The 12,027-nt window shown below is 38.7% G+C and overlaps 1 protein-coding gene across 4 annotated transcripts in view; it reads right to left on the bottom strand.

The window, feature by feature from the left end:
* RTTN (rotatin) overlaps nt 1–12,027 on the bottom strand; it is a 217,094-nt gene that overhangs the window by 165,298 nt on the left and 39,769 nt on the right. For all 4 annotated transcript variants that reach the window (XM_032152076.2, XM_058438269.1, XM_058438270.1 and 1 more), the window contains 2 exons: nt 11,330–11,442; nt 10,477–10,603 (listed from right to left, as the gene is read on the bottom strand). In XM_032152076.2, the coding sequence (XP_032007967.1) occupies nt 10,477–10,603; nt 11,330–11,442 (240 nt within the window). The remainder of the gene's footprint in view (nt 1–10,476; nt 10,604–11,329; nt 11,443–12,027) is intronic.

Here is a 12,027-nt window from a genome sequence, read left to right as displayed (position 1 = left end):
AATCTGGGCTCCTTGAAAAAAGAACAGAGTAACAGCAATGTTCAGGGAATAAGACAGATAACCTTAAACTCTGACCACCGGTGAGCCGGGTGGAACAGAGCCATATTTCTCTTCTTTCAAAAGCAAATGGGAGAAATATCGCTGAATTCTTTTTCTCAGCAAAGAACATCCCTGAGAAAGAGAATGTGCCCCTGAGGGTGGGTCTCTAAAATGGCCCCCTTGGGTGTGGCTGTCTTGTATGGTCGAGACTGTAGGGATGAAATAAGCCCCAGTCTCCCATAGCGCTCCCAGGCTTATTAGGAAGAGGAAATTCCCACCTAATAAATTTTGGTCAGAAGGGTTGCTCTCAAACCCTGTCTACTGATAAGATGTTATCAATGACAATGGTGCCCAAAACTTCATTAGCAATTTTAATTTCACCCCGGTCTTGTGATCCTGTGATCTCATCCTGCCTCCATTTGCCTTGTGATATTCTATTACCTTGTGAAGTAGGGGATCTTTGTGACCCACACCCTATTCGTACACTCCCTCCCCTTTTGAAAGTCCCTAATAAAAACTTGCTGGTTTTGCGGCTTGTGGGGCATCACCGAACCCACCGACATGTGATGTCTCCTCCGGACGCCCAGCTTTAAAATTTCCCTCTTTTGTACTCTGTCACTTTATTTCCCAACCCGGCTGACACTTAGGGAAAATAGAAAAGAACCTACGTGACTATCGGGGCAAGTTCCCCGATAGGTGCCCATCACCCAAAGCTTGACATACTCCTCTAGGTGGCTTTGGTCTTAGTTGGCTGCCAGAAGTAGAAAGAGCAGGGCTATCTTTCCCACAAGACTGGGCCAACCTGATCTGAATGCCACCCTGTCTGCCAGCCTTTCAAAGGGTCCTGTCTGTCTCACTAGCTTGCAACACAGCCTCAGCTGCCCTGTCGAGATGCTCGCCAACAGCCACCACCACAAGTCTTTTGCCAACAGCCTCTGCCTTCCTGTCAGAGCACTTTTGCAGGCACACACCCACCCACAGCAATCCCTACTGGCACACACTTGCCTGCAGCCTCCCCTGCCAGTGCGCACTCGCCCATGGTCACCCTCACCACAAGTGCACTCTCCCAAAGCACCACCCCATGCCCCCCCAGAGCACTTTCTCAGGCAGTCACCATTGGAAAGTTGTTGCCAGCAGACTGGGAACATCTCAGCTCCTCCAGTGCAGCAGGTGCTTGACCTCGAGGGAACAGAAATCAAAACCACTGGCCTGTTCAGTGCACCCCCAGGGTTAGAGCACACAGCCCAGGGGTGCTGAGCTGAGCTCTGGCCCTGAAAGCACACAGAAACCAAGCCAATTGACTAATCCCAACTTATACCACAGTAAAATCCTCAAGGGCATCAAATAATATAAAAGCAAAAGGCCCCATCCAAGGTACAGCAACTTCAAAGTTTAAAGGAACATCAGCCCACACAGATAAGAAAAAAACAGTATAAGAATTCTGGCAATTCTAAAAGACAGAATGTCTTCTTACTTTCAAATAACCACACGAGCTCCCCAGCAATCGTTCTTAACCAAACTGAAATGGCTAAAATGACAGAATTCAGAAGCTGGAAGGCAAGGAAGCTCGACAAGATACAGAAGAAGGCTGAAGCCCCACCTGTGGCAACCGGTAAAATGGTGCTTTGATCCGTGATCGGATCTGACAGAAACGTTTTAAGTAAGAACAAAACTGAACTTCTGGAAACAAAAATTTCATGATAGGAATTTCATAATGCAATTGGAAGCATTAATAACATAACTGAGGAAAAAAATCTCAGAGCTCAAAGACTACTCCTTTGAATCATCACAGGCAAACAGAAATAAAGAAAAAAGAATTTAAAAATAAAAAAAAAAAACTTCAAGAAATATGGGATTATGTAAACAAAACAAACCTACCACCCATCAGCATTCCCGAAAGAGAAGGAGAGAGAGCAAGCAACTTGGAAAGCATATTTGTGGATATTTTCCACGAAAATTTCTCCAACCTCACTAGGCAGGTCAATAAGCAAATTCAGGAAACTCAGAGAACCCCAGTGAGACACTATTCAAGATGACCACCCCCAAGACACATAGTCATCAGATTCTCCAAGGTCAACAGGAAAGAAAAAATCTTAAAAGGAAGCTAGAAAGAAAGAGCAGGTCACATATAAAAAAACTCCATCAGGCTAACAGCAGACCTTTCCACAAAAACCTTACAAGCCAGAAGAGATTGGGGACCTATAATCAGCATGCTTAAAGAAATTCAAACCAAGTATTTCATATCCAGCCAAGCTAAGCTTCATAAGCAAAGGAAAAACAAAATTATTTTCAGAGAAGCAAACGCTAAGGGAATTCATTACCATGAGACCTGACTTACAAGGGGTCCTCAATGGAGTGCTAAAAAAGGAAGCAAAAGACCATTATGTGCCTCCACAAAAACACACTAAAATACATCTCCCACTGACACTATGATGCAACTATACAATCAAGTGTACATAACAACCAGGTAGCAACATGACGACGGAATCAAATCCTCACATATCAATACTGAGCTTGAACATAAACGGGCTAAACACCCCGCTTAAAAAGCACAGAGTGGCAAGCTGGATAAAGAACCAAGACCCAACTATATGCTGTCGAGAGACCCAACTCACATGCAATGACACCCACAGGCTCAAAGTAATAAAATGGAGATAAAGATCTATCAAGCAAACAGAAAACAAAAAAACAGCAAGGGTTACTATTCTTACTTCAGACAAAACAGACTTTAAACCAACAATGATCAAAAGGATAAAGAAAGGCATTACATAATAATAAAGGGTTCAATTCAACAAGAAGATTTAACTATCCTAAATATATATGCACCAAACATTGGAGAACCCAGTCATAAAACAAGTTCTTAGAGACCTACAGAGTTTTAGACAACCACAAAATAATAGTGGGAGACTTCAACACCCCACTGACAGTGTTAGACAAATCACTGAGGCCAGAAAACTAACAAAGATACTTGGGACCTAAACTCGACACCTGACCAAATGGACCTAGGAGACTCTACAGAGTACTCTACTCAACAAAAGCAAAACACATTCTTCTCATCTGCGCACAGCACACACTCTAAGATCAACCACACGCTCAGCTGTAAAGCAATTCAAGAAAACCAAAATCATATCAACCACACTCTCGGGCCACAGTGCAATAAAAATAGAAATTATTACCAAGAAGATCTCTCAAAAATAATACAATTACAGAGAACTTAAACAACCTGCACCTGAATGACTTTTGAGTAAAGAATGAAATTAAGGCAGAAATCATAAAATTCTTTGAAACTAACAAAAACAGAAACACAACATATCAGAATCTTTACAACACAGCTAAGGCAGTGTTAAGAGGAAACTATATAGTGCTAAATGCCTATATGAAGAAGTTAGAAAGATTGCAAACTAACAACCTGACACCACACTTACAGGAACTAGAAAAGCAAGAGCAAACCAACCTGAAAGCTAGCAGAAGAACCAAAATCAGGGCTGAAGTGAATGAAACTCAGACACAAAAATTCACACAAAAGATCAACAAAACCAAATTCTGGTTCTCCAAAAGAATGAACAAGATTGATATATCACTAGCTAGATTAATAAAGAAAAAAAGAGACAATCCAAATAAACACAATCAGAAATGACAAAAGTGACATTATCACTGACCCCACAGAAAGACCCTCAGAGACCATTAAGAACAACTCTAGGCCGGGCGCGGTGGCTCACGCTTGTAATCCCGGCACTTTGGGAGGCCAAGGCGGGTGGATCACGAGGTCAGGAGATCGAGACCACGGTGAAACCCCGTCTCTACTAAAAATACAAAAAAATTAGCCGGGCGTGGTGGCGGGCGCCTATAGTCCCAGCTACTCGAAGAGGCTGAGGCAGGAGAATGGCGTGAACCGGGGAGATGGAGCTAGCAGTGAGCCAAGATCGCGCCACTGCACTCCAGCCTGGGTGACAGAGCGAGACTCCGTCTCAAAAAAAAAAAAGAACAACTCTATGCATACCAAATAGAAAGCCTAGGAGAAATGGATAAATTTCTGGATATATACAAACTCCCAAGATTGGACCAGAAAGAAATTAAAACCATGAACAGAACGGTAATGTGTACCTCCAAAGTTGAATCAGTCATTAAAAAATTAAAAAAGCCTACCAACCAGGAAAAACACTGGGCCAGACAAACTCACAGCCAAATTCTACCAAATATAAAAAGAACTGGTACCAATCCAACTGAAATTATTCCAAAAAATGAAGGAGGAGTGACTCCTCCCTAACTCATTCTATGAGGCCAGCATCATCCTGATACCAAACCCTAGCAAAGACACAACAAAAAAAGAAAACTTCAGGCCAATATCCCTGATGGACATAAGTGTAAAAATTCTCAACAAAATATTGGTATACTGAAACCAGCAGGACAGCAAAAAGCTAATTCGCCACGATCAAGTATGCCTTATCCACTGGATGCAAGGTTGATTCAACACAAGCAAATCAATAAATGTGATTCATCACATAAACAGAACCAAAAACAAAAACCACATGATCATCTCAACAGACACAGAAAAGGCTTTTGATAAAATTCAACATTCCTTCTTGTTAAAAACCCTCATCAAACTAGGCACTGAAGCCTCAAAATAATGAGAGTTATCCATGACAAAGCCACAGCCAGTATCATACTGAACAAGCAAAAGCTAGAAACAGTCCCCTTGAGAACCAGAACAAGACAAAGATGCCAACTCTCACCACTTCTATTCGATATGCTATTGGAAGGCCTAGCCAGATCAATCAGGCAAGAAAAATAAAAGGCATCCAAATAGGAAGAGGAAGTCAAATTATCTCTCTTCACAGATGACTCTATACCTGAAAAAAAAAAAAAAAACATATTCTCTGCCCAAAGGTTCTTAGAACTGATAAATGACTTCGGTGAAGTTCCAAGATACAAAATCAATGTACAAAAATCAGTAGCATTTCTATATACTCCAATAACATCCAAGCTCAGAGCCAAATCACAGTGAGAATTGTAAAACACTGCAGAAAGATGTCAGATATGACATAAATAAATGGAAAAACATTCTGTGCTCGTGAATAGGAAGAGTCAATATTGTTAAAATGGCCATACTTCCCAAAGCAATTTACAGATTCAACATTATTCTTATCAAACTACCAATGCCATTCTTCACAGAATTAGAAAAAACCATTCTAAAATTCATATGGAACCAAAAAAAGAGACCGAGTAGCCAAAGCAAACTTAAGCAAAAAAAACAAAGCTGGAGGTATCAGACTGCCTGACTTCAAGCTATACTATAGGGCTACAGTAACCAAAACAGCATGGTACTGATACAAAAACAGAAACACAGGCCACTAGAACAGGTTAGAGAACACAAAAATATAGCCACACACCTACAACCACCTGATCTTTGAAAAGACAACAATAACAAACAATGGGGAAATAACTCCCTACTCAGTAAACAATGCTGGAATAACTGGTTAGGCATATTCAAAAGATTGAAACTGGACCCCCTCCCTTTCACCGTATATAAAAATCAACTCGAAATGGATTAGACTTAAATGTAAGACTTAAAACTATAAAAACCCTAGAAAAATACCTAGGAAATACCATTTCTGGACACAGGCCTTGGAAAATATTTCATGATGAAGTCTCCAAAGAAAAGCAATTGCAACAAAAACAGAAATAGATAAGTGGGACCTAATGAAACTAAAAAGCTTCTGCACAGTAAAAGAAACTATCAACTAAGTAAAAATATCAACTAAGTAAAAAGCCTACAGAATGGGAGAAAATATTTACAAACTATGCATGTGACAAAGGTCTAATATCCAGAATCTATAAGGAACTTAAATCAACAAGTAAAAAAACAAATAACCCCATTACAAATGGGCAAAGGAATAAACAGACACTTCTCAAAAGAAGACATACACATGGTCAACAAGCATATGAAAGAATGCTCAATATCACTAATCATTAGAAAAATTCAAATCAAAACCACAATGAGATATCATCTCACACCAGTCAGAATGGCTATTATTAAAAAGTAAAAGAATAACAGGTGTTGGCAAGGTTGGAGAGAAAAGGGAACACAGTACTATAAGCCCTATACACTGCTTGTGGGAATTTAAATTAATTCAGTCACTGTGGAAAACAGTTTGGAGCTGTCTCAAAGAACTTAAAACAGAACTACCATTTGACCTAGCAATCCCTTACTGGGTATAGACCCAAAAAAATATAAATCATTCTACCAGAAAGACACATGAACCCAGATGTTCACTGCAGCACTATTCACAATAGCAAAGACATGGGATCAACCTAGATGCCCATCAACAGTGGATTGGATAAAGAAACTATGGTACATATACATCATGGAAAACTACTCAGCCATTAAAAAAGAATAATGTCTTTTGCGGCAACATGGATGCAACCAGAGGCCATTATCCTAAGTGAATTAACACAGGAAAACCAAATACAGCACATTCTCACTTAGAAGTGGGAACTAAATACCGCGTATACACATGGATACAAAGATGGGAATGATAGACACTGGGGCCTACTTCACAAGGGAAGGTGGGAAGAGAATGTATTAGCCTATTCTCACACTGCTATAAGGACATACCCAAGACTGGGTAACACATAAGGAAAGAAGTTTAATTGGCTCACAGTTTCGCATGGCTGAGGAAGCCTCAGGAAATAATCATGGCGGAAGGCACCTCTTCACAGGGTGGCAGGAGAGAGACAGAATGCCAGCAGAGGCAATGCCAGATGCTTATAAAACCATCAGATCTCATGAGAATTCACTCACTGTTAGAAAAACAGGATAGGGGAAACTGTCCCCATGATTCCAATTACGTTCTCCCACTGCGTCCCTCCCACAACACGTGGGGATTACAGAATTACAATTCAAGATGAGATTTGGGTGGGGACACAAAGACAAACCATATCAGATGGTGAGGATCAAAAAACTACCTATTGGGTACTATGCTCACTACCTGGCTGACAAAATCATTTGTACACCAAACCCCAGCAGCACACAATTTACCCATGTAACAAATCTGCACATGCACCCCCAACCCTAAAATAAAAGTTAAACTATCGCAAGGACAAAAAACCAAACACTGCAAGTTCTCACTCATTGGTGGGAATTGAACAATGAGAACACATGGACACAGGAAGGGAAACATCACACACGGGGAACTGTTGTGGGGTGGGGGGAGGGGGGAGGGATAGTATTAGGAGATACACCTAATGCTAAATGACGAGTTAATGGGTGCAACACACCAACATGGCACATGTAACAAACCTGCACGTTGTGCACATGTACCCTAAAACTTAAAGTATAATAATAATAAAATTTAAAAAAAACAGAAACTAATGAAAGATTACATGAAAAAAGAACAGGTCAATTAAAGAAAGCAAAGAAAAGGTATAGACATGAAAAACAGTATAAGTGATAATCAAAACTTGATAAATTTAAAAAAAAAACTATGATGGGAAGTGACTTTGCACCCATTAGGATGGTTACTATTATTTAAAAAAAAAAAAAAAAAAAAAGGCCAGGCATGGTGGCTCACATTTGTAATCCCAGCACTTTGGGAGGCCGAGGCGGGTGGATCATGAGGTCAAGAGATCGAGACCATCCTGGCCAACATAGTGAAACCCCATCTCTACTAAAAATACAAAACTTAGCTGGGCATGGTGGTGCACGCCTGTAGTCCCAGCTATTCGGGAGGCTGAGGCAGGAGAACCACTTGAACCCGGGAGGCAGAGGTTGCAGTGAGCCAAGATCGTGCCACTGCACTCCAGCCTGGTGACACAGCGGGACTCCACCTCAAAAAAAAAAAAAATCCAGAAAATAAGTATTGCCAAGGATGAAGAGAAACTGGAATCCTTGGCAATGCCAGTGGGAACATAAAATAGTACAGTCACTGTGGAAAACAGTATGGCAATTCCTCAAAAATTAAACACAGAATTACCGTGTGATCTACCAATTCCACTTCTGGGTATGTAAACAATTGCAAAAAGATGGAAACAACCCAAATGCCTATCAACGTATGAATAAACAAAATGTAGTATAGGATGAGTGTCCCTTATCTGAAATGCTTGGGACCAGAAGTGTTTCAGATTTTGAAATTATTTGGATTTCTTAATATTTGCATTATACTTTCCAGTTGAGCATCCCTAATCTGAAAATTCAAAACCGGAAATGCTCCAACGTGCATTTCCTTTAAGTGTCATTTCGGCACTGGAAAAGTGTCAGATTGTGGAGCCTTTTAGATTTTGGATTTTCAGAATTGGGGTGTTCATATATACAGACAATAGATTATTATTAAGTCTTAAAAAGGAATGAAATATTGATACATGTTACAACATGGATGAGCCTTGAGAACATTATATTAAGTGAAATAAGCCAGTAACAAAAAGACAAACACTGTACGATTCTACCTATATGAGTTACCTAGGGACCTCAAATTCATAGAGACAGAAAGTAGAAAGGTGGCTGTCAGGGGCTGGGAGAAGGGGAGAATGAGGAGTTATTGTTTAATGACTATAAAGTTTCAATTTGGGAGATGGGTAATGGTGATGATGGTACAATACGAATGTACTTATGCCACTGAATTGTACACTTAGAACACAGTTAAAATGGTAAAAAAATTTTTCTTTTTTTTTTTTTTTTTTTCCAGAAATGAAGTCTCACCCTGTTGCCTAGGCTGGAGTGCAGTGGCACGATCACAGCTCTCTGTACCTCGACCTCCCAGGCTCAAGCGATCCTCCGGCCTCAGCCTCCCAAGTAGTTGGGACTACAGGCACATGCCACCATGCCCAGCTATTTTTTTTTTTTTTTCTTGTAGAGACAGGATTTCCCTATGTTGCCCAGGCAGGTCTCAAACTCCTGGGCTCCAGTGATCCTTCTGCCTTGGCCTTCCCAAATGCTGGGATTACAGGCATGAGCCACCACACCTGGCCTAAAATAAATTTTATGATATATATATATATATATCTCACCATCAAAAAAAGTAAATTAGACAAAGCTGAGGAAAGAATTAGTGTACTGAAAGGATACCACTGAGAAATTCTACCCAAATAAAACCTAAAAAGATATAGAAAATATGAAAGAAGGCTTAAAAGACACAAAGGGTAAACTAAGAAGGTCTAACACAGGTCTAATAAGAGTTCCACTTGGAGAAAACAGCAAGGATAAGAGAAAAGCAATATTCAAAATAAGCATGACCAAGAATTATACAGAAGTGAAGGCAGATTGAGTGTTCAAAGCGAAAAGTCCTACGCAAGATAAATGGAAAATCATGTATGCATGGAGACACATTTTAATGAAACCACAGGGCATAATTAACTGATAACAGACTTCTCAACAATGATAGAAGCCTAATAAGAATTAAGCAATACTGGCAAAGTGCTAATAAAAACTAGCAGTCAACCTGTATTTTATATGCAGCCAAATTACTATTCAAAATAAAGTGAAATCATGACATTTTCAAACATATGCACACAGTCACAGACTGTCACTGAAAATATTGAAAAACTTACTTCAATAAAAAGGAGACTGAACCTAAATATTTATCAATAAATAAAAGGAAGTATATTCAAACTTAATAGCAGTTAAGGTGAATGAACTAGGCAAATCTCAAATCCTGCTATATATACTAATCATGCTATATATAAAATTCTTTATATTATTTATTAAAGATATAGCTTTATAAATAATATACACCAACTGGATGGGAAGAATATACACCAGCTGTGTAAGAGTGGCTAGGCTATGCTGGTGGGAGAAGAGAAAGCAAAGAAGCTTCCTCTATAACTAGTATTTTTCTTTGAATAAAAATGAATCAGAAGTAGAAATGGCAAAATGTAAACACTTATTATAACCAAACAGTACTTACAAGAGTGTTAAATACAAAAGGACACTTTCAAGAGTACATAGGAATATATATACTTTTAAATATTGTCCTATGTGCAGTGTCCTTTTCAATATTGAAATATTTAATATTCTATGCTGAAATATTTTATTTAAGACAGAAAAATGTTTCAAAAGAAAAGAAAAATAAAAAATAACATCAAAAAAACAGAATTAAAACCATAAAATCTAGGCCATAACAACCTAAAAGGTTTCCTGGGCATAGAAATCACTTTTGAATACCCGGAAATCAATTTTCCTTATAATTTTTCCATCATTAATACAACATAAATGTAATTCTTCATAAAACTTCGAATGAATCAATTCAATTGCTGGACTTAACTAAGTTAAGAGAATTTAATAGTACAAAATTTTCCAGAATTGACTAGTAATTATCATCTACTTTTATGGGATATAGTTCTTATATCTCACACAAAAGGTCAAGTAAATTAAGTTTGAAGGTGTAACAAGAGAGTCTACTATTTGCTCTCAAAAACAAAACATACAAAAAAACAAAACCTCACCTTCACGATTTCCAGACAGCAGTGGTAAGTTTCAGCTTTCACTTGTGGCAACGGGTGAGACAACATATGGAGAAGCACCTTCTGACTTTCTCCCTGTAGTAATGGACTGGCCTGAGCAGATTTCCAGCTGGTGAAAAAGTAACACAACCAAGACATCTGAGGCAAGTAAGTTACTAAGCAAAAGACTGCAAAGCATACTGGAAGGGATTTCTTCCTACTCCAATTCCTCAAACTGAGATCTTATTAAAAATAACCAATATTAGCAAGTACCCACCTAAGCATTTATTTGTTTCAGGGCAGAGGAGCTTCTGTCTTAAAAGAGTATTTTTAAAAACCCAAAATGTCTTTAAATTCCCCTCTCAGTTGATGTTTATCACATCACAGAATTTATTCTTTCCAAAAGCAATAAAGACACTAAGTTCTAAATAGAAATTTGCTGATGTCCTCAAAATAAATTAACCAATACACAGTCTTTTCTAAAAATCCACATAAGAAAAAGGTACAAAGTAATAAAAGTTACAAAATTCTCAGTTTAAATTATTAAAACTTTAAAGATAAATAAACAATGTGTGTGAATAGTCTGGATGGATACCAAAAACAAATGTATAAAAATCCAAGGATTATTCATTTTGATTGTAGCCATGACATTTTTGAAGTTTAATCTTGAATATAACAGTTAAGTATCCTAATGCAGCTGTACATATACCCTTTAAAAGTCAGACACATATAAAAGCAATTAAACTGAAAAATAACAACAAAGATATAAGGTCAGTTTCACTTTCACTGTTTCTAAGTTTACACGCACCCTAAGTGTCCAATAATAATGTAATCACATTAAGAAAGAAAATATTACATCTTTGAACAAATGCTGATGATTTCCTTTATTAGGGGGAAATGCTGATGATAGGAAAAGCTACGCAAGGCTTGGTCTGCCAGCTCCACTAATTCTAAGAGATTCTTCTCTCCCTAAAAAAGAAGCAGAATGGAACAATAAATGTCAAGTTCATGTGCAATGATATTCTCAAGAGCTAACGAAGCAGCTTCAAGAAATTAGACCATTCAGAGACCACGAGATTGTTTACATTTGTTTAAGTCCACTTTCTCATCAAGCAACCTAAAAATGTCAGCCTAGGTGGAGAAATGTAGGAAAATTCCCTAGCTAAATGCCACATGAGACTTTCTATTATTTAACTCTGAGTAAGCTTAAAGTTACAATCAAGTTGCCTGGTTCTTTGATTACTTCTTTGTAGCTCTACCTCCCCTAATAAAAGTAGGGCTAATGTATTTATTTTATTATAAACCTGCCTCTTCTAGCCTGACCACTAGGAACATACAGGACATTGAACACGTGTGATTAACTGACCATGCAAAATGCCACAGAGGCCAGACCCAGTGGCTCACGCCTGTAATCCCAGCACTTCGGGAGGCTGAGGCAGGCAGATCACTTGAGGTCAGGAGTTCAAGACTAGCCTGGCCAACATGGCGAAACCCTGTCTCTACTAAAAATACAAAAAATTAGCTGGTTGTGGTGGCACAAGCCTGTAATCCCAG

This window comes from Hylobates moloch, unplaced genomic scaffold (genome assembly GCF_009828535.3).
Source record: "Hylobates moloch isolate HMO894 unplaced genomic scaffold, HMol_V3 SCAFFOLD_5, whole genome shotgun sequence".
NCBI classification, from domain to species: domain Eukaryota; kingdom Metazoa; phylum Chordata; class Mammalia; order Primates; family Hylobatidae; genus Hylobates; species Hylobates moloch.
Note: the sequence above shows the minus strand (reverse complement) of the source record. Positions and strands in the feature narration are given on the sequence as shown.